The 27,526-nt window shown below is 41.7% G+C and overlaps 1 protein-coding gene across 1 annotated transcript in view; it reads left to right on the top strand.

Annotated features, from left to right (window-relative positions):
- The window catches only part of TECRL (trans-2,3-enoyl-CoA reductase like), a 64,756-nt gene that overhangs the window by 10,851 nt on the left and 26,379 nt on the right, over nt 1–27,526 (top strand). Inside the window, exons 2-4 of the mRNA XM_026847990.1 lie at nt 4,076–4,127; nt 25,765–25,809; nt 27,071–27,174. Coding sequence (XP_026703791.1) covers nt 4,076–4,127; nt 25,765–25,809; nt 27,071–27,174 — 201 coding nt within the window. The remainder of the gene's footprint in view (nt 1–4,075; nt 4,128–25,764; nt 25,810–27,070; nt 27,175–27,526) is intronic.

Here is a 27,526-nt window from a genome sequence, read left to right as displayed (position 1 = left end):
AAAGTAGTCTTGAACCTTACACATGAAAGCAACTTACTGGAAAGTTATATTTAAAATCTGGTGTTAGACTACAAGTTATAAAGTTGGAGGGAAAACTGGCTTGACCATCAGACACAGAAGATATGTGCCAAGTAAGAGGTGTTTTTACAATTAAATCTGTCTTATTTTAAATAAACTAAGGGTGGTCTTTCACTCTGTTTTCCCTTTGTGTATTTGAAAAGTGCTGAAATAGAGGAAAAAGAAGGTTATATTGCTTTCAGAAATAATTTAGAAGAATAAAAGGAGAGTAAGACTAATAATTAAGTGAAATGTTCCAGGGTGCTTTATTCAGTTAGCACAAAGGGTAATAAGAGCAGGTGCTGTTCCAGTCCTTACAATTCTTTAGCTCGTATTGATGTACAATGAAAAGAACAAAAGATAATTAATGGTCTACCAAGAGGACACTCTTAGTAGTAAGCTGATGTCTCAGCATCCATCTTCACATTGATCAATATTAGAAACTATAACTTCACCGGTTGTTTTATGAGGTCCTTAAAAAAAAGGACACAGAATTATCAAGATCATAAAAAAATGTATTTCATTCTTTTGTGGCTATAGCCTTTTTATTCTGCCTGGGAAAAAACCCTGCAATTCCTCTATGTCATAGCCCATTCTGAAGAGGAAGGTATTTGTGACATTCTTCAGCTTGCGATCCGTGTAGTTTGTCTCAAGTGGAAGAGTCCTTCTCTAAGCCAATAAAACAAATATCTTCCTCCCCTCCTGGCTGTGTGTGTGCTCCAGGCCTTCCCTGGGCTCTTGCAGGCCGTCCAGTGTGGTGCCACGCAGAGCTGCCAGACTGCGACTAACCAACCAAGCACATGCTCTGCCCGGGCCTGAGCTGGCAGGATTTAAACCACCTCTAGCCTAAAGCAGCTTGGACGTAGTCAGGCACAGCAGTGCTCTTGCTAATGAGCTCTGCCTCTCTCATAGGTGTCGTGCGGAGCACAGTCCCCTCCAGCTGCCGCCATGCAGTTTGAGCGCCAGCTTTGGAGGTAGGGGAGGTGGTGTGTGATGGGTCACATCACACCACATGCATACGCTCACTGGCTCTGCTGCAGCAGGCCACTGTAAGCACAGATCCTGGCTGACACTTTGTAACTTTGAAAGACCTAAGGCATGTGAATGGTTCTATAGGTAGACCTAGAGCATGAGCTTATACTAATTTTTTGATAGCTAAAGTGTAGGTGATATGAATCCTGTGGCTGGCAGAGCAGGATTTGGAGGAGAGAAAGCACTGAAAACCTCTGGTTGAAAAATGGGAGAGGGATTTAAAGGCACAGTTGCTAAAAGGGGCTGGACTAGAAATTTTGCACTTATTGAAAGCAGTGCTGCCCTGAAGTCAACACATATTTGGGAGTGCAGGAGATGGAGACTGTGGGCTCTGTTTTGAGCCATTGCTACTCTCTAAGCATACTAAGCTTAACAGTCCTTCAGCTTCTCTTGACTTAATCAGATGATCAGCTCTCCAGAGCATGGGTTCGCCCTGGCTATTCTTTCCCAGAATCTGGCATAGTGAGATGTAGATCTCCTGTAGGGATGCAGGCCCTGCAGAAATGCAGTTTATACTGTATTTAGAAAGCCAGACCATCCTCCATCACATTGGAGAAGATCATCCCTGTCCTTGAGCTTGCAATGCCAGCTCTGAAACCCTGCACACCTGCCCTGTGCTAGGACATGTGACAGATTTCGGTCAGCAGTCTTGTGGGCTGTATAATTGTTGCCAGCTAACATCACTTGCATCCATATCTGATGGATTCAGGACTCCAGACCTCACAGATGTGAGATTAGAAGGTGTGAGAAAGAATTTCAGATAATTTTAGGGGTTTTGAAAACATAAAAAGCCCCTATCTACCATATTCAAGTCCACATTACAAGAAAAAGCACATGTAGACTACAGAGATGTGCTGTTCTACTGGCTGTTGCATGGAATGGCTTAAATGCATGAATACAGATAAAAAGTTTCCTTTCTAAACTGTTAAAGATAAGATGGCCTCTTCTATTGTTCCCTGGAGCTAGGAAGAAAAGGGATCCAGTTTTCATCAGGAACTCCAAGGGCAATGTCCCTTTTCTGGCTCAGTACAGAGCTTGGATGCAACACAGCTTGGATCCAACATAACTTGGATGCAACACAGATCTTGGTGATGGTGGGAAGCGGGAAAGGGAACAGCCTTGGTTTCAAGAAGCCCAGCCCTTGATTTGGGTGGAGTTGACATCACTTAGCAGGTGGAACAGAGAGACAAATCAGGGTTTAATAAGGGGTTCACTTACAGCAGTTTCTGCAGTAAGGACTTTTCCAATGTCCAGTAAAACCCTCTGTAACTGTGGAAGAGAAAGAATTCTCATCTAATCTCAAAAAGCGAGAAAAAATTCTGAACTTTACATACCATTTAGCGCAGGTATCATTTTACAGCTTTAGATCATTGAAACCTCTATTGAGCTCTCTGCCTGTTCATATTATGACTGAAAACAAGTTGGTTTACTCCTAAGCATTAATGGCATGTATATCGTATATTTGCATGGGGCATCAAATTATATAAGAGCAAAACTTTTCTTTCTGTACTGATTTGTTGCTTTTGAGTCAGCAATTTTATTTTCTTACATCAGTATTTCTCGAAACTCAGTGTTTTCATCAAAACAACCTATGTTAAGGTGCTGATTGATCTCTGCTAGCAGAATTTGTTCTTCTCTTTTTTTTCATGGATATTGTCACAATTCAGTAATAAGTAAGATAGATAGATAGATAGATAGATAGATAATCACTAACCACATTTGGAAGAAGTGAGACTACAGGCTAAAGATGATGCCAAGATCCAAGCAAGGTTCAGTAAGTTCATTAATGCTGAAGTGTATGAGTTCTAACTAATGCAATGAAACAGGTATTGGATTGCCCAGCAAACCCCATAGAAATCCTTAGGTGAGAAGAGATGGACAAGCTGCTGCAGAGCAAAACTGTTGGATTCCTTTATCTGCCAAGAAGGCTGTCAGGAAACTGCTGCATTCTGGTTAGACTGAGGGAAGCTAGAGATGGGGTGAACCAGGTGATGAGTGCCCAGACAGGGAAAATGGTGCCATGGCTGTTTCTCTACCCCAACCCAAAGAAATTCTGCTGCTCCTAAAGGTTTTGCTGTATGTCACCACCACTTCATGCTGGTATTAGCCTATGCTGTGCAGGTGCCTAAAGTCTCCAGGGAAGGTGGCTTTCTGCATTCTACTGTCTGACTGCAGCGATGAGGTCTCCAAAGCAGATCCCCATAGTTAAGATGTAGTTCAATTTACTTCTCAGTCTCTGTGCTTAAATGAACAATATAGAATATTAAATCAGTGTCAACTGCAAATGGATGGTCTTGTTAAGACCAGACTCTTACCTCTTGCCACCTCAATCTCAGTCTCAACATGCTGGTTCCTGAGCTGTTCCATTGCCTTTCCTTGTAAGTGCAAGGTACTTCTAAGTCCTTCCCTCTAGTAAATTCTAACTGTGTTTCTCAGGTACTTTGTACAAAGTGTATGGAGAAATCAATATACATAACAAAATAGAGCCTAAAAGGCCTCCAGGCTGCCATCTAACACTGTGACACCTGAATTGCTTCAGTGCACATGAACAACATGCAGAAGCAAACTCATTTCAGGCAGAAAGGACAAAACCTGCCACCTTTGCTACAGGCCCCTCAGAAAAAACTTTTCATGTCTCCAAGGGACATGCCCCAGCATGTTTGAACCTAACTTTAAAGCTCTCCCTTCATGTTGTCCCACTGGTTTGATCCTGCCTCAGGCAGGACTAGCAGCTTTCCCTCTTGACCCTTGGAATCTTATCCTTCCATTGGCCAAGCAGAAGTGGTCTAGGCTATGTGTAAACCAAATGTGGACAATCCTTAATAACGTATCAACATGTGAGAGCAAATTTGATGATTTGCTTCATTATTGCCTAAGGAACTTGCAGCCAAATTGAATCATCTCTTCATTAGAGGGGGGGGAGAAGGGGTCCCAGAGTGAACAAGACAGAAAAATTAATTTGCATGCATTTTGTATTCTTTTCCAGGTACCTCCATCATCTACCCTTCTTGATGTGAAACACAAATTTCACAAAGCATGTAAGTACTATGGCTAGCAGTCTAGAGGCGTGGTTAGAGGCCTTTCAGCTTGGAGAAACTGTTAAATTTATTTTTCATGAAATCTTGCACAAAATCTGAGACTGGCTTGACAGCTTTTGAGCAGTGTTTGGATTAAGTTTCTACTGTAGCTATCACATGTGTGAGAGGCTGGAAGGAGAGGACTGCATAATTTATCATTGCCAGCCCATGAGAGGCAACGCTTTTCTGTCTTCTTTTTAACATTACACAGTATCAATTCAAGACCACAACTGCATTTGCCCTCCCAGTGTTATACTAGATAAACTTCGAAAACATTAGACTGCTTCAAGCTGGCCATAAACAGACAGTGTAGGTTAAACAACTACTGTAGTGAGGAACTTGAGCACAGAGGGATTAAATGACCTATCTGGGATCGTGCAGGCAATCTGACAGACTTCTCAATTGACTCAACCATCTCCAGTCTCTTAATGGTCAGGGCAACCTTCCTTTCTTCTAGTAGCACTTTTTCTGTTTTTTATATCTGTGAGGAGGGGAGAAATGTGGGGGAGAGGGTAATTTTTCCACGTACAGTTTGCAGATATGGACCTTGTACATGAGAAGAGATGAGAGCAATCATACTCTAAAATCCCTCTTTTCTTCCTGCCAGAGAACAGAGCAGTTTTCTGCCTCCTCCTAGCCACATGCCTCCAGCCCTTACTAGAGGGAGGTGGTTGGAAAGGTGGGAGAAAGAGCAAAGAAAGTAGCCAAGTGCCAAAGTTTGATGGCATTTACCTTTATCCACTGAATTGCTGGTCAGGATTTTGAGGAGTGGGGCCAAATGTACCTGAAACCTACAGGATGTATATGTGTGTAAAGTGTTCCTTGAGTTCTGAAATGCTAAAATACTGCTGTATCTATGTTTGTAGAGGTCCTAACAGTGCCACCCTTGCTTCTAGACTGAGAAACATTTCTCCCACTCCTGCCTGTGGGAAGTATGGTGCTACTTGTGATGAGGACTTCTAACCTTGAGTGTCACCCACATTTGAGATGTGTAGGTCTATGCAAGGAATATTAACTTGAACTGGATTTCTTAGAACTGCAGAGGTATTTAGTTGAGCAGAAAAAGATACAACAAGAATTGATAGTTGGAAGTGAAGGCAGAAAATCTCAGATTAGGAATGAGGTGTTTGGTTCCAAGAGACAGGATGGTTTTCTATTGGAATAAGCCTCTTAGGTGATGGGCTTTCATTGCTTTTAGAAAAAAAGGGTGTATTCATCTAAAGGCTAGATGCCTTTTGCAGAACAAAGGTTTAGTCAGATACTAATACTCGGAGTTCAGAGTAGGGTAAGTAGAAGAAATATTATGCTTCTCCTCTGTCCTTAGAATTTTATGAAACACTAAAGCTTGAAGGTTCATGCAGTTGCAAGAACGTTCAATTGATGAAGCAAAAGGATGTTGACTTGACTGTTCTAAAACTACTTGTTTTCACTCCCTGTAAGGGCTTGTAAAATGCAAAATGGTATAAGTTCAAAAACCCTACAGCTAAATATGAAAAGACTGAGTGCATAATTTTTAATATTTCAATCAGTATCCCATCAGTTTGTGAAATGCAGTGCATTTCTTCCCAGACTCTCTTAAATCAGTTGAAACTGGATTTATATTGATGCAGCTTAAATCAGTTGAAGATCACTGGCATAGAGGTTTATGCCAGTTTAGAATGTTATAAGGTTTATAATGGATTTGGGCAAAAATGATGCAAGTCTGTGTATAAGCCATTTTAATGGTGCTTGTTTTCATATTTAGAGGTATCTTACTCCTCAAATACTCCCAGTGATGTAAGTGAAACTTAGTGTAAAAGAAGACAGTAAGCAATAAAAGAAAACCTGATACAAACCGTGAACCGAAACACTGACAGTACAGCATTTTACAGCACATGGAAGAGCTGACATGTGGCTTCAATGCTTTTTCAGTTCTCATTTTTTTACATCAATTCCACTCCCGGGAGCACACCATATCAATGTCCTGTATCCTTCCTTTCTTCCCATTCCAGCTCATTGCTTTGATCATTTTTCCAGTTTGGCCTGGATTTTGTTGTCTCATGAGGTTCCCCCTTCCTTCTCCTTTGCCACTTGAAAAGAACAAATCTTCACATTTTTTTTGTTCATATAGCTTGGAGGATGACAGCTAATAGAACACAGTTCTTTTAGGCAAGATCTGAGAAGCGGTTGAAGCTGATCCGTGGATGCTTTGGTTAGTGTGCTATTTTGTACTAGCTCATGCATTCATTTCCGTCATTTCATGTGTGCCAGACTCACATGTTCCCCTATAATCTCTTGCTAAAACATACTCCTACGCACACCCCCTTACAGTCTCCCTGTCTTCATACGTTCTCCTTTGATCACCCATGCAATTAAGCTTTCTCCCCAGCTGGTATCTTGTCAGCCCTTCAGTGAGAGGAACCCCTGTGCAGCAATTTCACCAGCATCATCTCTGTCACTGATCAGTTTTCACTGCCTGATTCAAGAAAGGAGGAAAAAGACTGGATTCTAAATTGCAGCATAGGAAGCTGTTAATCATTAAAATAAAAGAAATGGGATGCAAGTGACACATAACATGTTACTGCTAAGTCATTTCTAAGTCAGTCAAACATTAGTTTGGATCTGTGTGTATACAGAAGGCAGACTTAGAAGTCCTGGGACAAATACGGAAATACTCCTCAGCCCTCACTTCATCAGAACTGTCTAACTGTCTCTACTGAAGTAAGCCCAGCAAAGCCTAACCCTGTGCCTTCTGAGGTGCTGAGTTCAGCTGGGCAATCACAGTTTTATCACTGGAGATGTGGGGATCTGTGAGCTCTTAGTGGAGAATAGCCATTTAAGACAAACTGCCATTTCCATGGGAATTCAGAGGCTTTCTCTGGACTGAAGACCACTGTTTTGAATCAGACCTGGTCACTGTAGCCACTACCCCTGGCAGGGACTGGCAGCACCAACCAGGGTCAGTACTGAACAGCAGTTTCCCTGTTGCAGCTTTACAGCCATCAGCTCTACAGGGGCTTTCTGTAACAGATGTTAGATCCAGGCTGTCATGCTTAACAGCAAACATCACACCTGCCCACCATGAATCTGTCTAATCCTTTTTAAACCTACTTACAGTTTTGACCTCAGCAAAATCCTCTGGGAAGGCATTCTACAATATCAGTACGTTGTGGGCAAATGTCTACACTTACACTGCTTGATATTTTCTGCCTGAAATTGAGTGTCAGCTGAGTACCTGGGTGCTACTGACCATCACACTGTATTATCTAAGGTATGGTCAAAGAAGCCTCAGTCATATTGGTGCTATGCACTAGGTGACTTTACTACTATTTTCTTCATTCCTTTGGCTAGCTGGCAAACCAAACCAAATCCTAAGTGTATAAGATAGAAGACTCTTGTCCCATTTTCTCAATTGCTTATATGGAGTTAGGTACCTGGCGTTTTCTTTATCTATAAAGATTATGTTTTCAGTGAAGAAAGAAATACCTTATAGCCTAAACTTCACAAGCTCTTGTCCTTGGCAATAACTCTTCACCTTTAATTTATTTTTATCTTTGCAAAATGTATTGGACTGATGGGGGAGGAAATCTTACAGATAGAAAATGAAAAACTGTAATAATGATGATAATTCAAGTATCACATAACTAAAATAAAATACCTCTCGAAGAGGTAATATAGTGGAGTCAGAGATCGTTAAATATTTTCAAGGTTAGTGCACAAAAGTTGCTGAAAAAGCTCTTGAAAGAAGAGGAAGAACAGAAAGGAGAGGGGGAAATAAGATCTCAGCAATACTGTAACAAACTCATTGGATGCAACCTCTTGCACAAGGAAATAGCACAACTAGAGCTACTCTTTGAAGTCAGAAGAGTGAACTTGGGGAGACCAGAAATTGCCCTCTAAGCAGAAGGAGCAGACAGGGAAGGAAGGGCAGATGGGAGGAAGCCTGGAGATGAGTGAAAGGAAAAGGGAGGTTGAAAAGAGAACAGAAAATGTGTAAAATGTCCAGGTCTGCAGAGGGGAATGAGGTGCTTAAGGAATAAGGAACATTATAAACTGCCAGGTATCCCAATAAAATATTAACTCCTAATCCTTCAGCTCCAAAACTGCAGGCCCCTCCATCTAAGCTAACAGATGTTACCTAAGGCATTTGAAATAAGCAATGTCAATGAAAGTAAATCATTAAGAAAGAAATTGTCAGTAGATGGCACTCAAGAATAAACAGCATCATTTCTGGACACTATGAAACTTTAGAAGTCTGCTATACAATCTTAAAACTCCTTATAGGTATTTCTGTGGCGACCTTAAGAGCTGTGTTCCCTGGAAAATCACTGAGATATTTTCTGTTGCTTTCCTCTAGAGAAAGGACAAGGAGAAAGACAGTGCAATTTCTTCTTCATGGTGGGGACCAATTTCTCTTTTAGCCTCTTCTTCACAGGCTGTAGGGCAGTGTGTTAGGATGCATTCATCTGCCAGGTTTTACCTACTGCTCTCATCCTGCATGCTCCCCAGAAGCCGTAGCAGAACAGGCAACCCCTTAGATATCATCACCCTGCAGACCACCTGGTCACAGAGTCTGACTCCCTGTACGAAAGCAAGATCAGAGGCTCCTGTGCAGGCCCTTCCAACACGCCATTTCATCTGGTCAAACGCTCCCACTGACTTCCAAGCGCCTTGAATAATATCTTTATCGCCTAATGCAAGGAGATCCCTTAACATCTCAGAAGACAAACATAAGCAGAAGTACCGTATCACAATTCTCTTTCAGCTGCATGGAAGGCCTTTGCATATTCTACCTACTTCCCTTTTCAGATTGACCAGTTACTGCCTCCAGCTCACTTCTCTCCCCAGCTACCTGTCAGCAGTGTTCAGCTCAGCCAGTGCTGAGCAGCTGGAAAGATAGCAGCATTTTGAATTCAACAGGTTCTTGTTTGCCCAAAACCCTGAAGCAGATCTTCAAAACACAGAACAGTGGAAGCCACATTGGCCTGATGAAGAGCAAGGACAAGAATCTCACATTGCTTAGAAATCACAAGGCAAGCCTTGTGAGAGGAGATTAAGACACATGAGGTACTAAAACTAATCTTTTAGTGGAGGAGGTCCTCTTTCTTTTCTCCTTTGCAAAATGTCTGCTAAGGTTTTTCACACTCTCAGTCTGCAACTTTCCTGTTTCTAATGACATCTGAGAGCTAGTAGAATGTTTCTAAGAGCAAGGGTTTAAGGAATAACTCCATAATTTGCCAGGCCTGTGTTAAAACACAAGAGTTGGATACAGAGCCGTTGCTGGAAGGATGACTGTTCTTACTGCATCACGTAATTCCCTTCTAGAGGCTGGCTGCGATGTTAAACTGCAAGGCTCAGAGAGGTGAGAAAGGATGCTGTGGGGATTAGTCATTAAGAGCAGTACCAGGGAGAATGGTGACTGCTAAGCCAGTGACTTGCCTACCGGCTCTGTATAATCAGGGCTGACTGATAACACAGTCTTGCTGAGAACCTGCAGCTCCTCTGATTTCTCCACACTGTCTATTACAGCTGGATTCTCAGGTTAAAGAAAGTTAATGAAATCTGTCAATTTTGATGCCTGAGAGACTCATGTGCCCAATGAATACACCTGCTGGGGACTCAGAGAAGCTGAATTATGCTATTTATGGCTCTCCCAAGCTGACTTCATAGTCTTGGCCTGTCAATCAACCAGGAGCCCTTCATGTGTCTCACACACTGAAGAGACCCAAATAAGTAATATCCAGGGCATAGAGTGGAATCTTTCTTCTGCCCTATATTAGGAGAACAGGCTTTGAAAAAGCCAAAATTTTTGAGACGCCATAATCTGATCCTGCCATGAGTCTCCTTGAGCTGGATGCACTCACCGGACAGAAAAGCAGCTACAAAGGCTCTGGCTTTTAACAATTCCTAATTTCCTTCCTCCTGGTCTTTATTCTAAGTAGTTCAAGCTAGCCCAGAGTAACAACTCGAATCCGTATATGACTGAGTTTTCAAAGGGATAGGCAGTATCCTGCTGCGCAGGCTGTCTGACTGCAGAGCTCATAGGCGCAGCGTTATGTTCCCAGCACAGATTTCCAGAGCACATCAGGTTGGCAGTCACATCCAACTATTGTTTTCAATAAATTTTCCCCTCTCTGCATTCATAACAACTCAATTGGAAATTAACAATGAAGGCGAATCACTAGGGACGGGCAGTTATTGCAAATGGGCACTAAGAAGTACAGTGATTTCATCTGGGTAAATTGCTCATTCATCTGCGTTGACTTTGTAAATGAAAATGACTAGATTAGGAGGAAATATGATATTTATTTCATCTTATATTTATAATTTATTTTTCTTTTGTTTTAGTCACAATGCAGATAGCAGTAGAAGACTAGTTTATGATAAGTTTCAGTATCCCTCAAATGACACAATTCTAAGCTCTTTTTGCTTCTCTGTGCCTGTCAGCACAACTCAGTTTATTAGAAACTCCTTGAATTTCTTGTTACTGCCACAGCAAGGCTTGTATATACTTAAATTCTTTACTTTTTGTTTTGCAAGGTTAAGCACAAAGTAAGCAACAGCTCCTGCCACAAAATTCAAACCAGTTCCTACCATCTTCCTCCCCAGCTCACAATCAGAGATCTAATCCCTGAGTAAATTGCTTCCTGCATCTGTGGCGCGTGCATGTCAGAACAGAGACCTAAATTCTTGCCTTGGCATGCTGCTTCAACCACGAGGCCAGCCTGTCTGGTAGGCTTCATTTCTGATCTGCGCAGGAAGAAGTATCAGAAGTATGACCTCCTCTCAGTTTATTTGTGGCATATCTGTGCAAATCTCTCCATACAAAATACAAGAGTCTATCTGCTGGCACAGATTTGTGTAACTTCAATTTATGGCTTAGCTGTCAAAATAATTGAAGCACACCTGTGAAAGCTGGGAATACTTCAACTTCTTTTGTAATAACCAGTCAGGAAATGAGAATGGCATCACTGACCTAGCAGTTAAAAGAAAGAAGCAGCCAAACTGAGTTAGCCTCTTGATTTTCATCTTCAAAGTGACTAAAAATTTACCTTAAACTCCAAAATCTTTCCCCTCGCATTCTGTGCTGGAATTACAGAAAACCAATTCTGGCCAGTTTTTGAGAGGGACAGACAATGCATGGTGTGCTGCAGCTGAAATCACAGTGGTGTAGCCATCGGGTAGTGCTCCAGAAGGTGCTGTGCACTTTGCAGACACTATTTTGCATCCTGAGCTGTGGTCATAACCCTCCCATTTGAGCCGTGACTTGTGTGTCTTTTCTTGACACTGCTAAAGCCCAGAACTTGCATTTGCACATTTTTAGCTGGGGTGCTGACGTCTGACTACTTGCTCCCAACTTAATTGGACTTAATAATGACAGCAAGCATCAGACTAGGTACCTGCAGTTCACTTTTGCTGAGCACTTGAATGTCATTAAAAGATATTAAATCAGCCTGAAAAGCATCTGAGCTGATATCCCTGGAATTTTGCTTTCTGAAATGTACATGTGGTTAAAAAGAATATTTTCCTTATGTACTGAATTAAGAAACTGTGGTTGAGGTTTGGCTCACCCAGCTGGTTTAGAAGCAGTGCACTTAGTAGCACAGGACCTTAAGCAAGACTTTTAGGGTCAGATTTTTAAAGGATTTTGGTCTTCTAAATATAACAATAAAAGCCAGAATGCCAGCTGGGATTTTTTAAGTCTCCTGATTTACAGGGAAATGAATATGATGTTTAAAACATAGGTCTTTTAAGACTGGATTCAAAACCAATGGGAGTCATGCTATTGACTGTGTGAGTTGTGCGCTAGACACTTTCTCTCTTTCGAGCTTCATTTTCTCATCTATAAAATAAGAATAATTAACCTGCCTTTCATGCACCTTGGAATCTTTTGTCTGTTTTGGCTGTGATCCCATAAGAAACATTTGGGACAAAGAATGACTTAAATATATGCCTAATGACCTATTGAACCAGAGGAAGTAAGGTGTCTAAAACACAAAAGCCAGGCCATCCATTAAATGTTCACAGAAGTAAGACGACCTTCAGAAAAAACAGCAATATTTAAACCAGCAATGGAAAAAGTGAAGATCGACTCAAAAACTTTAACAGAAATTCACATTATTTCTCTTTCTTTGGCAGCTGCTGAATCTGATGTTATTGCATTTCATTAGCAGGATTACAGATACCATTTCAGATGACTAACATAATAAAAGAAAAGGCAGCAAATCTACTGCGGTGTAGCTTGAAGCAGAACTGGCCCTCTCTGCTCTCTGGGATATTGTTCCCAGCTGAGACTTACAGGGCTCTAACAATGCATCACAAATGACATCCTATGTAAACAATCGGAGAACAAATGTGAGATGGTATTTAAATGCCTCATTAAGAAAAGGAAATTTCATAGCTAGAGTCTTTGCTTTTCTTGCCTTTGCAGTAGATTTAATTGACAGATCTAGATGAGAAACAACAAAATTTGTTTACCAGAGTTGCCTGTTATTAGTTACAATGTGTCTTATATCAGTGCCTATGGCTCAACTGAGAAAAGGACAGTGCCAGGCCCTTTGGAAGTAATCCAGGCCCTGAAGAATGTCTGGTCTAAGGTAAAATGAAGAATGAAAGCCTACTGAACTGTTAATAGGAGATGCCAAAGTAGTTTGGGTTTTAAACAGCTCCTACATTAATTTAAACTCAGGTATTACAGCTTTTGTCTGAAGAACAGATGGACTTCCAGCTTGCCACCAGACTCATGTGGGTTCAATGTTCATTCAAGGAATTCAAGATACTAAAAGCCCCAGTGGATCTTCATGACTGTGAAAACAGTCTCATGTACAGGTGCCTGTTGATTACAGCAGGGTCAAGATTACTTCATGCCTTTAAATATGCTCTGCATCAACAGCAGGTTTTTCATAGGGATCCCTGTGCTTTTGGACACCAGTGTTAGGCAGATGGCTTTACAGAATGTTCCAACAGTTTCTCTTATGAGGAGCTGCATGGTATGGGTCTGCATGAAATGTCCCAGGGACTGCTTGTGGAAGAGACCGAACAGGCACTGGATAAGAGAACAGGAAGGAAGCTACCCCTTTCTTGGAACACTCTGGGAATGCATGAGATTAAAATGACAAGGCCCATGGTGTCACCTCTGCTAGACAGGTTAGAGAACAGACAGCAGCTTCAGCCGCTAAGTTCAGACTTTCCCCCAGGTCTTCTCTGCGTCACGGCTTCCCTGGCTGTGCTTCTGCTGCCCGCAGCTTCCGCAGGGCCAAGAGAAGGTGTGCCATAACAAGTAGCTGCAATTCTGGGGGTGGGGTCAGGGGAGCAGGACAGGAGCAAGCGAGGCCATTCAGACACGAATGTGAAGGATGTCACTCTGTGATGGTGACTTGTTTTGAACTTGTTTACATGCTCACTCTCTCTCTCTCATATTTGTAGCCTGTTTATTTATTTATTTTCCTGTTTGGGCATGGGGGGAAAGAAACCCTAAGAACAAACAAAACAAGAAATCTTTCAAACGAAACTTGATTTTTTGCCACTGTTTCAAGTTAATGAAAACAAAGCATCAAAGATAAGAAGCTGAACAAATGGTTCACCATAAAAATAATGCATAAGAGGGGAGTTTTGCCTCTTTCTAAATTGTCCCCAAATTGTAATGTTATAGAATATATTTGCTGTTGGAAATGATTCACCATACTGGATCTGCAGCTCATTCACAAGCTGTGCTGATGTAAAATGTGGGCTCACCTTGCCCACTCTCTGGCTCTCATGGCTACTAATGGAGGCCAGGTGCCATTGTGCAACTACCTCTGTATTCCAGTCTAGCATTTCATTTTTTCCAGTCCCTCGACCATTCTGCACCAACTGCCATTATATTGTAACTAATTCCTATCCCCAGCAATTAGTCTCAAAGTTTTCAGTGAAGGACCCAACACCTCATCTCTAATATGGGGAAGCAGGGACATAGGCACCTTTCAATCTCTCAAAAGACTCTGGAAATAGAAGCCAGTCTCTGAGGCTACCTGGTGTTTCACCTACTACCTTCTCTTTTTCATTATTTTCATCTCATATGTCTTTGAACATCTGAAAACAAGCAAACACATACACAAATAGATGTGTCCTCTGGAAGTCTGGAAAGCTTAGCAGTGTCTAGCTAAGAGCAGATGGGGACTTCTCTGGAATATGCTCATCTTTAGGAAAGCAATATAGTTCTTCCAGGAGGTAACCTTGGTATCCATTAGGTAAGAGCAGTGGTTGCTGTATTCCCACGTAGAAAGCTGACAGCACATCACTTAATTTGACCATTGCCAAGGACTGTCTTATTCACACTGAGATGACTGTGTGGCAGCACCTTTGTTGAAGGAACATTTCCAATCCCTAAAAAAGTGACACTGTTCTTGAGGTTTTGAAGATCTGTCATAAAATTTCCATTTTGAACAAAGTAGCTGTGTGAGTCCAAACACACTGGATTCATTACTGGCTAGATGCCTTATCAAGAGGCAAGCTTTGAATGTGGCAAATTGTAGCCACATTTCCTGTGTGATCCAACCAAGATTTATCACGTAAAAGTACAGGCATTGAGCCCAGGGGAAAGGTGGGTGTTCCTGTATATATTTTGCTCCTTTTTGGTTTTAGATAAAGTTTTTAATTATTTAGCATAAACCTTGGAAAGTCTTAACTTTTCCTTCACCTCTTTTGTTGTTCCTGTTGTGATGACATATACTGGATGTGGGTCTAAGGCTGCAATCTAGACACTAGCCTGTTTTCTGTGCACACTTACATTTTGACTTACTTTTTGGGCAATATGGCTCATACTTTCAATTTCCCATCAAAATGAGTATAGGAGGCACTATGTTTTGCAATCAGGATTTCCAGCTCTGAAAGCTAAGTCATGCCTAGCATCAGTTAACGAGACTGGTTTTCTTCTTAATACAGGCAAACCTAACTTCATAGACTCACAAGCAAAAGTTACCAAAACTTCAGACAAAGAAAATAAATTTTATAGTCTAAATTATTCCATAAATGTGGCTAGAAAGAAAAACTGGAGGTAGAAAAGGTAAAAAGAGAACTGTACATGGAAAATCAGAGGATGAAAAAGAACCAGTAAGCCAGTCACCAAACATAAGACTAGGGTTTTTTTCTGGATTTGAAATACACAACTTCACTTTCTCTATAAACAACTCTGAATTCTGAAACAAAAGCTGTGTTTCTACAGCATCAAAAATATTTTTGAAAACTTTCAACTAATTCTGCCTGCAAATAAGGCCAGCTCTAAAAATTGTTCCTGAATGGCACAGAAATAGAACAAACAGAAGGTTATGCCAGTGGTTTATTTGCTTTGAACAACATATGTTGCTCTGGTTTAAATACATACTAATAGGAAGGCAGTTTTTTGTTTTTTTTTTTTTTATATTCCGCATTAGAGTGCAAGTTCAGAGTTCACAAACAGTCTAAATGAGTTGTGGCTATAACATTTACAGAGGAAAATCAACAGAGGTGTTCAAAGGCTGTTAAGTGTTTGCCATATAGATTGGGATGAAATGTCATCCCTCAAGTATGAGAATGAACATACTTACCAAGCAATTTCACCATAATCAAGTCCCTCATGGGCTGTATCTGTATAGCTGTGGAAAAGCAGTTTGCTGCTCAGTTTTAAGCATGTTACACTTCTTTCTACATGATTGCCTCATGGTTGATGTGCAGACAGCCTGCCTGGGATCATGTCCTGCTGGGAGAGCTTGGGGCAGCGAGTCCTGTGCTCTCCATGTGGGCTAGAGCATCATTGCAGCTTGCACAGGAGGCGACCTGGAATCAGCCATGTTTGCTGTTTATTCTCACAATGTCTCTGTTTGCTGGAAATGTACTATAGCCTCATTTCACAGCAGAGGAACTGCAGTATGCTGAGGGAAAATTGTCTTCTGTTGTAGAGCTGAGATGGGAGGAGCAGTTTCCCAATCCTCATGGCAGTGCTTCTGAGGCACTGAAGCCTCTGCTCAACCCAATTAAGGTGGTGGGATGGGGGAATTAAAGCAGCCCAAATAAACTTCTCCCAGGAAGGACAAGGGAGCATGACTGAGCCTCTGGCTTGCATGCTATAGTGTCTGATCTTCTGCCAAAGCAGGGCAGATCTGTGCTGCCTTTTCCTTATCTCTTGTAGAGAAACTACAATTTAGCCCTGTTATTAGTGGGATCAATTTTCAGTGTGGTGAATTTACCAATGTATTTATGAGAAGTTAATTTGCACAAAGGAAGAAATCATGTCAGTTCAAATGTGTTTAGTTAATTGTTGATGGCATTGGTGTGGCCATTAGATATGAAAAATGCATTTTAGGGGTGAGTTACTTCTGCTGTATCAGCTGTGATTGTTAGACCACCGGGTACTTTCTGATGCTGGAATGTGAATCAGCAGGGTGCCAGGCTGCTGTAGAGCCAGTATCATACCACAGACAGCCTGCAAGCAGCACAGGGTAAAACAGCGACCTTGCCAGTTCTCTGCTCTCTGCCCCTCGTGCAGCCCTGCGGAGAGCCGCTACCTAATTGTACTTAACAGTCATGCTGGTTGTGGCAGTATCCAAACTAGAGCTTTCTGAAGTGAGGAGACAATGACCTGTGTTATCAGTGTCCTGAAACACAGCATATCTGTAACACTGCAAGGCACAGCAGTTTGTTCTCTCAGAACCTGGCAGAGGCTGAACGTGAGAAAGGTTTTAAATGAAACAACATTTTAAAACATGTCTTTATATCTTATTGCTCATGTTTTCTGAGATCACAAGGATGGTCAGATACCCGTGCTCAAATGCTCAGCTTTGCAGCCTATGAAACCCTTGGCTGTGTTGGCTACTGCCACACCAGTTACGGTATTTGAGCAGTTAAGGATTCAGATGGACAGCAACTGATTTCATAACTCACCAAACATTAAGCTGCACTTTTAAAAATCCCGTGTTAGAATATGGACAAGCAGATAGAGGAGGAAGGATATGTTTAGTCCCTAAAACACGTATTTAGTTTGACAAATGTAGATTCCTTAACATGCATTTTCTCATGTTTGGGTTGCCCTTTGTATGTAGGCTTCACTGATGGAGCTTTTATTTAGGAAGAGAATCCTGCTTGAGTTCTTGCATCCCCCTGATACCTCAACAATTATCTTTGTTACCCTTTCCAAACTTGTGGAGACAGGGGAATCAAATACAAAGATAACTGCCAGAATACAGATCCTCAGTCGGCATGAATTAATCATCTCTCTTTTAATTGGCGTTGGCATTTCAGAGGCAGAACACAACTGTCTGGAAATGTGAAGCAAACTCAGTGCTATTTTAGTGCGTGGATCACCAGACACAGTTCTCCCTGGGGGCGCCTGCTCAAAAGACTCCCCCAACCCATTACGCAGAGTGCAGCTTCTCTGACCTGGCTGCCCCCCACCGCCCCACAGGGACAGTGCCAGCCTCTGTGCAGTGACTGTGTGTCACCCAGGCAGCCTCGGCAGCTCGAAGCCCACGGGTGGGGACCCAGCCCTGCAGGCACGCTGCTCGGGGCCAGGTGTCACACCACTGCAGCTGGGCACTCGTGGCTGGACTGCGGTGCCCTGCAGCAGCGCGGTGCATTCAGCACCTCCTCACCTCCTTGCACTGATTGAGGACAGGCCCTGATGGGAACGTTGCTTCAAGCTCCAGACTTGTCAGAGCATCTATTTTCTTGTTTCTCCGTATTCTGAGCTAAGGTTGTTATTAATGAAATAAAAGGTGAGCATCATTCCCTTTCCCTTGCCTGGCCCACGCACATTAATTTAAATGCAAATCCACACAGAAAGATCAAAATTAATTATACTTTCTGCAGCAGGCTACATATAAAATTGAAATGCACAGGACTGGTCCTTTTTTTTTTTTTTTTTTTTTTTTTTTTTTTAAGTGGAAAGGAGAAACAATGTAGCAAAAATACTAAAATATGCATCTAAATGTTGCATGCTTGCTTGCTTTTTAGTTTCTGATGCTTTTTGTTCATCTGAATTTCCACAGTTGTTTTCGGTGTCAAGCTGTTTCAGAAGGAAAATTGAAAGCTTAATCTGCCAGTGACATAAATTGATCTCTAAATGACAAATAATATTCTGTTTACCACTAATAACAATTGATCTTCATTAAGAAAAACTATGCTGACTCTTAAGAAATGTGTCCGTTATTGCCTGATCAGAAATATAGCTAAAGTCTTGAGATTTTTTTTTTTTTTTTTTTTCCCCAGGGAAAAAGAAAGACAGGGGGAGAGGAGTGTTTTGTTCCTCAATGAGTTCAGGCATTTCTAGAAGTTTTTTCAATGAAAATGCAGTCAGGTGAATTTGTAACCCAGGGTGCAGTGCAAAGTCTCACAGGCTTGAATTCCACACCTGGACACAGTCACAGCAAATGAACTGCTAACCAACGTATGGACAGGGCTTATCCTGTTTGCCAGCTCCTGGGCAAGAAAAGCAAAATTCTGTCACTTTTTAAGGGAAATGGCTGCAGGCATTGTATGCAGTATGATACTCTTTGCTACAGAGATTGTAGATATGCTCTGAAAAACCTTCTGGATCAAGCTCTGTGGGGCTTCAGTGGAGGTGCCAGTGTGACAGTTACTTGACTTTATGTAGAAAAAAATGGATGTTCACAGATTTTAAGCATTTAAGGCCAATGGGAACAAACAAATAGACAGCTAAAAAGGAAACATTTAGCCAGACACTTTGTCACACTGGGGCTTACTTGCTTAGTAGTCTGTGGAAAGTGCGTGCTGTTCTGCTCCTTAGCCAGATCCTGTCCTTAGGACTGTTGGCCTTAACCAATGCCTGGAGACATCGATTCAGCCAGCTTATTGCTTGCTCTCCCTGTGCAAGCAGTATGGTTGTAGCTAGATGCATTCATGTATTACAAAAAAACGAAGAAAGAAATGGATGCTTATGATCAAATAGCTCCTTTTTCAAATTCCACATGTCATTAAGAAAGTGGTTATTTGTGTCCCCATAGCAACTAGATGTCAACGTGCCTCTGTAAAACACATGGCCAGAGATCTTCCCTAGAAAGCTTACAAATTAAGCAAATCAGAGAAAATACTCAGAGAAAAAAGCTGACAAAGAAAAGGGATTTATCCCTGGGTATGGAGTCATTAAAAATAACATGTTATTTTTTTGTTTCAGTACCTTGTTGAGATTTTACTGAACAGGACACACTGGATCTGCTCTTCCCACTGACTTCCCATAAAAACATGGATCTAGTTCAAGACCTCGCTCCTGGTCTTTAAATATTCTGTTAAATTGTATCAAAAGTACTTCTACAAGAAAAAACAGTTTAACTGAACAATCCTGGATCCAGCAAGTGCCTTCCCAAGGCCAGCCCTAAAGACTTAGCAAGAGGTAGAAGGAGCATACAGTTGGTAGCCTGGCCCCTATGAGCCCAGCTGGGCTCAAGAGCTCAGTACAGCGCCAGACCAGCTGGGTGGTACCCGAAGGGGGCCTGACTAGAGCTGGTCTTTGCAGAAGCCCTGAAAAAAAGGACCCAGGTGATTGTGCTGGCATTTAGCTGGCCAAAGCAGCAAACAAAGCACCTTTTGGTCGGCAGCCATACAAGGCTTTTTGAGTGGGACCCTATGAACAGATGCTGGGCCCTTGCTTGCCCCAGGCTCGCTGCTGAGCGCTGCAATTCTTCAAGTGAGTTGGTCATTCAGATTGCAGTACTCAGCAACTGTCATTTATTACAGTGAAGGGAAGCACAGCAAGGAATAGCTTCAGATACTTTCTCTCTTGGTCTTGTGGCCCAGCTTAGTTTTAGTGTAGTTTCTTTAGATGTGCTTTGCTTACCACCATCATGCCCAGGAATCACTCAAGTGCAGTATTAGCACAATAAATCCCACAGTCTTTTCTTCCAAATAAAAGCAAAAAGCAACAGCCTTCAAGTCACTTCAGCATCCTGCTTTCCTGGTGTCTGCTCAGTGAAGCAAGGTTATGCAAACTTCAGTCCAGCAAAGGCTGCAGCTGTCAGCACAGTGATATCTCCATCTATTCCTGTTTTCTCAGAAGTGTTGCTGTGAACGCTCAAACACCCCTGCTGCAACCAGGAGAAACAACACTTATGACCATTATTCTTTAAAGTCACGGGTATGGAGCAACTGTATTATTTGTTCAGCATTTTATTGTCAAGGAAAGACATCGGCAAATTTTCAGATAATCCGTGTGTCAGTATGCTGTTTCCATATATTATGCACAAAACCACCATCCCCACGCATACTAACAGGTGAATCTTGCCTAGCAATCTTATTGCTACATAGATATCAAAACTACTGTCTGGTTAAGGTGGTGGAATGCATTTCAGCTGTGCTCAGTTCACACAAGCAAGTGCTGTTACATTTCTCAGGTAATGTGTAACATTTTGTGATCATATAAGGGGTTTTGGTGCTGCAGTGGTCCCCAGAATTTCCTGTATTTCTGCAAATTTAAACAACATGATGCTGATGATTGATTATAGTAATTTTGTTGTTCATATCATCCTATTCGTATCACAGCAGGTATTGCTTGTAATTATTAAGGCTATTTGTTATTAGAGATGCATGGGTGGTGAAATACAATGACAAGCAAACAATTTAACTGATAATAAAATTAGCTGATCATGGAAAGTCAATCTGCTAATTATCTGCAGACTTTGTCCATCAGCTCTGTTTTGCAATTCTTAGTCTCCTCGCTCCCCGGCAGAATAGCTCTTGCAGGGCTGCATTCTAATACACCAAATTTCCCAGCAAGAGAGGTCTTAATCATGTTACACCTTTGCTCTCATACTGGTTCACATAACTTCATAAATACTTTGTGACAAATAGGCATTTGATCCTGTAATTTACTACAGAACACACAGCCCACTGAAGAATTTTAATGGAAGGTTCTTTATAAAATTTAGTAAAAATTAGATGGATCTCTTCAATTTTGTAACTATTGGAAAGTACCCAGTACATAGATTTCTTAGTTGTTAAATTTTCAAAACCTTTTGTGATATTTATGTGGTGGAGCTCACATTAAGGTCAGTTTGAATCATGTAGATAGAGGATACCTTTGGACACTTTAAAAACTGTTCTCAGTTCCTGTGATTGTCAGCTGATTTATTTACTGAAATGCTAGTATAAATGCAGTGAAAAGACAAAGTGTGGGAGCATTGGGACCAGTAGAACTTAGTTTTCCGTGCATCTTTGCATAGCAGTATTGGGAGCTGGGCCTGGCACTGAAGCTGTCATTTTAGCAAGTATTTGTATGGCTGTTTAATAGCACTACATCTCCTTTTTATATCCAGTATTAATAAGTGGTTTCATAGTTAGGTACGGTCAGATTAAGTGTGGCTGTCAGTCTTTATATATTCTGTCAGTTTCCTTATGTTTTAATTTTTGTTTTAAATACTGTCAGGCACAACAACCCATCCAAAATTAAATATCTTTTCCTCATGCCCATTTTTTACAATGGATTATTGAAACATTGAGTCACCTTCCAAGAAAATACCATCCTGTGTTGAAAATTTGTAATGCTTTAAAAGTAATAGCATTAAAATATTTTAACTGTTTTAAAATAAATATCTGGATTTTTTTCCACAAAGTTTGGAACAGATTCCTGACAGAGAAGATGGAATAAGGTAAAAGTCTTAAGACTCATCATGAATTGCTTACACTTCCAGACTAAAGGAAGCCTGTACACATAGAAGGAACATTGAATCACAGCAGAATGAATCATAGAATTGTAGAACAGTTTGGGTTGGAAGGGATGTTCAGAGATCATCTCGTCCAGCCCCCCTTCCATGGGCAGGGACATCTTTCACTAGATCACGTTGCTCAGTCACCTAAAATCAAGGAGTTTGTGAATGACCTTTCAGCTGAGGAACGGGCAAAGCTTTCAGGTGCCCATGTGCATGTGGTTGGAGGGTGACTGTATTAAAGACTGAGGTAAACACCCTTCAAGAGAAGGATGAGTGAGGATAGTAGAAATAATCAAATAGGAGATGGAAAACCAGGAAGGTATTTCAATAGCTGTCCAAACACACTGCAAATAAAGGAACAAAAGCTGTTCTACACAAATGCTAGATTTCTAAGAAATGTGATGGAGGAACCACAATGTTGGCTAAATATCAGAGAATATAACATTGGCTAAATAGACCTGTGGTTTGAACCATGATGCCCATTCTTATTTTCAGGTCAGTCTATGTCTGCTTTTTTAAGTCAAAACCAGTCTGGGATATAAGTTGGCTGAAATGTTATTTTTACGACTTTGTTCCAAGTGTGAAATGCCTAGCCAAAACCATAACCCCGCATAAGGGAGCTGAACAGCTCTGCTGATCATAAGAAATACAGAGGGACTGTGACCTATACAGTACCATGTGACTGAGCTCTGATGCACCATCACAATATCAGAAAGCAAGTAATAATTCATGCCTGATCTCAGATGCAAGCTACAAGATAAACTTCAGTCACCCATTTGCTTTGCTATTAATCTCTGCAGGAGGTGCCAATGGAAAGTGTTGGTAAAAATAAACTGTGAAGTAAACCCTACTGAAAAAAAAAAAAACCCTCTGGAAAAACCCTCCAGCTTTAGACTGGAAGCAAGGGGAGCTTTGCCAGATGTGGGAGTGCAGAGAGGCCTTTGAGTGCTGCACGCAGCTGCAGCTGTGTCTTTGTCTGTAGTGAGTACTTGTTTATGCTGTCTGGGAGCATGCACTCTCCACATGCACTTCTGAACTCCTGCTGATAGCAGGTGAAGCTAATCTGCCAGATAGTACAGCCTCTAGGTATCCAAGAGAGCTATCAACCCCTTATTCTGACAGGCAGTAACAAGAATTAAGACAGATGATAATTAGTCCCTGCATTTGCCTTCTTTTCACTATTAAAATAAATGAGAGCTTTTTTTCTATAGGAATGACATGAATATGTGTTTGCCAGAGACAGGCTGGATTGGAATGGCTTTCTCTATCCTGCATTGCCAGATAGAAATCTAGAGCTGTCCTAGTGAGAGCTCTGGAGGATCTCTATGGAAAACAATCACAAGAAGAAGACATGTAAATGGTGACAAGTGGGGCCAAGGTCCCCTTGGCCATCTGCTGCCAAGGGGTGAACAGGCAAATCTCTGATATCTCGGAATGTGTGGGGTTTCTTCTCTGTGAAATGAGTCTCATCAGGCTGGGAGAGCTGACCAGCCAGAGCTCTGAGACCAACTGAGGAACAAAGTGGGGTCACACTTGTCTCCAGAAAGCAACCCTGTTTTTTGCAGGACCCTGAGCAGTTAAGACTTAGGAACAGCCTTGATAAACTCTGCTGCCAGTTAAGACTGAAAGTGGGAAACTTTCATGTTCAGACTAAAACCAACATACATACAAATAGAGATGTGTTTGGACTTTCCCCACCCCTCAATTTGCATAACATTTCCACTTGACATTAGCTAGTGGCCCCCCATTAATAGTAAGAGCTGGGAAGGAACATCCCTACAGCTAACTCCAGGTCTCTCCAACAAAATACAGACAGCACCCCAAAGATGGTCTAGAACACAGTGGTCTGATAACAAGGTCACTGCAGACAAGCAGTGGCAAAAGCACACTTCCATCTGTCTAAATCTTTGAGTATGCTTGAACATAATGGTGTACTGAGGTTAAAGGACTGGAAATGTGGGATGACGTGCTTAAACGCACAACCTCTGTTTGCCCTTGTGAAGATTATGAGCCATACCTAAAAGTGCATTGCCACAGGATCAGGTAAATTGGCTTTTATTGAAACATACTGTAATATGAGGCAGGGGGGGCTACAGGGAAGATTCCAATTTAACACAAGTACATTGCATTTCAGGCTCCCAAATAACTATTGATATCTGCTGTCCTGGAGCAAATCATATCTTCCTTGACAAGTCAGACAGCTGCTCTTTCTCTATCTTCCTTTTGTTATCTTTAATAGCCATGGGTTGTTGTGGTACCATGAAAAAAATGTTTGCAACTTACTTGATGGATGTCTCACCTCCTGCTATTAGCCCTGGTTCATGGGTTCATCTAATGCCCATTCTTGCCTGCAAAACTCAGACCGAGTGCTTTTGAGATGAGAGCGTGCTGGCTGCCACTGCACAGTGAGTGCAGTGCACACTGTGTACAGCTCCCTCTCCAGCTGGCAGCCGGTGGGGTGAACAAGCTCATCATCCCGAAATCCAGTTAAGGTAGAAACAATCTTCGGAGCTCATCTGGTCCAGGCTCCTGTTCAGAGCAGGGCCAACTTTCAAGTCCTATAAGATTGCTCAGAGTCTTCCCCAGCTGAGGCCTGATTACCTCCAGGGGAAGTAGACCCCACAGCTTCTCAGGGTAAATGTTCTCACATTTGATCACAACATTGTGAGGAATTTTTTTCCATTTGTTTAAGGTATGGGAATACTGGTATCTTAAATACAGGAATATTAACAATTGTAAGATAGATCTAAGGAAAACCATGGCTATATTTGACCAGTTTCACCCAGACTTTGAATTGAAAAGACAAAGCAAATCTCTTTCAGGCTACTGACTGTCCTAAGGTGTGTCAAAGGAAATAAAGACATATGCGGTAGAAAAGGCTGGAGGTGGTGATAGTGCATCTGTTCCCTTGCTTTTGTCTGTCAGACTTTGCTGCCCCCAAATCTCAGTCAACACCATAGGGTGTGTAAGGTCTCCCCAGGCTGTTCCAGGTCAGCCCTAAATCCTTCAACAGCAAACAGAAGTGTATGTGAGAGTTAAGCAAAGTAGTGTGTCTTTGTGTTTCAAAGGAGGAGTGCTTATATTGTTCATTCAGCCAGCACAGCTGTAGGGGCACAGCCTTCTTCATACAGCCACTACAAGGAGCTGGACAAGTTAACAGTTTGAACGGGCACGATCCCTTCTGCAGTTTTTCTGTGGCAACTATCCACTTGCCCTTACACTGAGAGAAACAAATGCAGCTGGAGACCTGTACCTGTTTGAACAAACTGAGGGGTCTCTGTCCAAAATCATCAAAGGGCACCTAATAACAACTGCCAACTGCTATTATGCATTTAGGAGCAACCTCTAACCTACAGCATTTAAAAATCTGCTTCTAGGGAACATCCTTAAGTTGATATCATGGAAGTCATACATACCCCAGTATTAGCTACTCAGGTGCCTCTGCTTTTTGTGTCTCTATTTGCCTGATTGATCTGTGATTAAGAACTAGGGCGAGCTGCACATCCCTAGTCAGGTTTTATATTCCTAAATGGGAAAAACTAACCCCTTTGGACCAGACTCTAAAACAAGCATCATTTGGAGAGAGGGGCAAGACTGACACGTTTAGTACAGTTTTGGCAAATATAGCAATAAACAGGGTCCTCTTTATAGTGCCCAGTGGTGCACACACACCCCCCTATTTTTTTGTGTGCTGATGGAGCATTCAGGATTGAGACTGGCTCTCCAAACACACAAGTGAGGAGAAGGGATTTCTGCTTTAATGTGTGTATTGTGTACTCCTCCTAGCTCTCTTGTATTCTCCTTGTATAGGTGAGACCAAAAGAGAGGATTTTATTTTTTTTTTTAAATCACACATTTGCAGCTATCAGCTAAAAAGAATACTAACAGAAAGAGAAATTTAGATCCTCCACCATGAAATTAATGGCCGTGCTTTGTGATTTGAACAGGTCCCCAGTGGTACCCTTCCCGTGTTGGCCTGCAACTAGAACGCAGTAAGTATTCATATGGTTGAATACATCCACCTTATGTATTATTAATCCTCTGGCAAGCTCTCCTCCTAACAGTACTGCTTTCTTGATATATATTATTTGGTGAACTGTTAGCACTTTTTCATTAATTGATATCAATGATGAACTTTTTACCTTTCTCATTAGTAAAGGAATCTAATGGTTTTCAGAACCACTGAGTAAAAATGTTTCAGAATAGAGTACATGGCTGTAAGACAAGGCAGTTTTAAAACCATTCACTCCTTTCACTCACTGCATTATCTGTTTTAGTACTTGCTCACAGCCTTATCAGAAGATGCAACTGGCTGCAGAAGGCAACCTCTTCCTTTGTGCCAGTATATCAGTTCTTGGTGGACATGACAGTGGGAGAGGAAGCTGCCATGCGCTGTATGGCATTTGGTCTGTGGACATGTAGCATTGCACAGCCCTAGAAAATGAGGGCTCAGCACCTGGTGGAATCTAGCACCCTCACTGACTTAAACAGTCAACAACCATATTGAAAAGGAGACACAGTACATAAATTGGAAAAGAGAAAAGAAGTGTTGCAACCATGGCAACATGCCATGCCAGTGGCTGTTGGGGTTTCCTAATATCCAGCTCATTGCCTCTATTAAAAAAGAGAGAACCAGATATTGCCATTTTATGACTCTGCTTGTATACTCTAGATCCATCAGGAGTGAAAGCAGATGTCTCAGAATACTGTGAAAAGTAATGTAATGCTCAGATATACCTGGTCTGCCTAGGTCAGACAGCTTACAAAGTAATCTTGGTCTGTGGGCTTTTGCCCAAGAAGTTGTGTTCATTGCGATGGTGCCACCTATTGTAAAATAGCCTGAGAATGCAAATGTTTCAGCAGAAGATATCAGTGATGGAGACACTGCATAACATCAACTTTCCCATTAGTCTTGCAAGACAGAACAAAAAGTGCTCAATGAAATGGTCTGTGTGATTGCATGACATGTCTCTAATGGTCTAGATTAACAGAGGTAGCATCGTAGCAGTTGTTATGCATTGCTGCCCAGTGTCATGTCAGCCTAACGCTTTTGTTAAAATGAGAGGAGAATAATTCTCATAGAAATGCTCTGAGTTGCTAACACGGAGAATAAGTGCTAAGTCAGAAAAATAAATCCGAATGCAAGTTGGGCCTACACCTTGACCATTAGCAGGGCAGCCTACATGTAATGCTGAGCCTCTGAGAGGTTGCCTGTTGTTCATGCCATCTCCTCTTTCATTTTTGTCACTACAGATGGGCCCTATTTGAAGGATTCCATTAACATTCAAAGCCTTGCCGCTTCCTCCATCATTACACTGTATTTTACAGACCTGGGTCAGCAAGTCGGTTGGACCACAGTAAGTATGTCCTTGTAACAATCGACATGACACATCTTAATGTATAGTGTGTTTTAGCATCAAATTACTCCAACTTCCTCAGCCTGTCCTTCCTATGTCAAATGGTGTAATTACTTTATCAGCAGTCAAAACAGAATTAAATGGATAGTAAGCCAAGTTATCAATGTGCTAACTCTGACATCCAATTAAAGATTAGAAGGTGGACATAACAATATTGCCTGAGGAAAAAAAATCAATTTTAAAAAACAGTTTTAGCTTAGCTGGGTTTATATGCCTGAGCAGGACCTGTAGCCAAATACATTCATTTGCTGCAAGGCTCCTCAGCTCTGAAAGTGGAAGTATATTAAAAAGA

The sequence above is a fragment of the Athene cunicularia genome (assembly GCF_003259725.1).
Source record: "Athene cunicularia isolate RWA chromosome 4 unlocalized genomic scaffold, athCun1 chr4_part2, whole genome shotgun sequence".
Lineage (NCBI taxonomy): Eukaryota > Metazoa > Chordata > Aves > Strigiformes > Strigidae > Athene > Athene cunicularia.
Note: the sequence above shows the minus strand (reverse complement) of the source record. Positions and strands in the feature narration are given on the sequence as shown.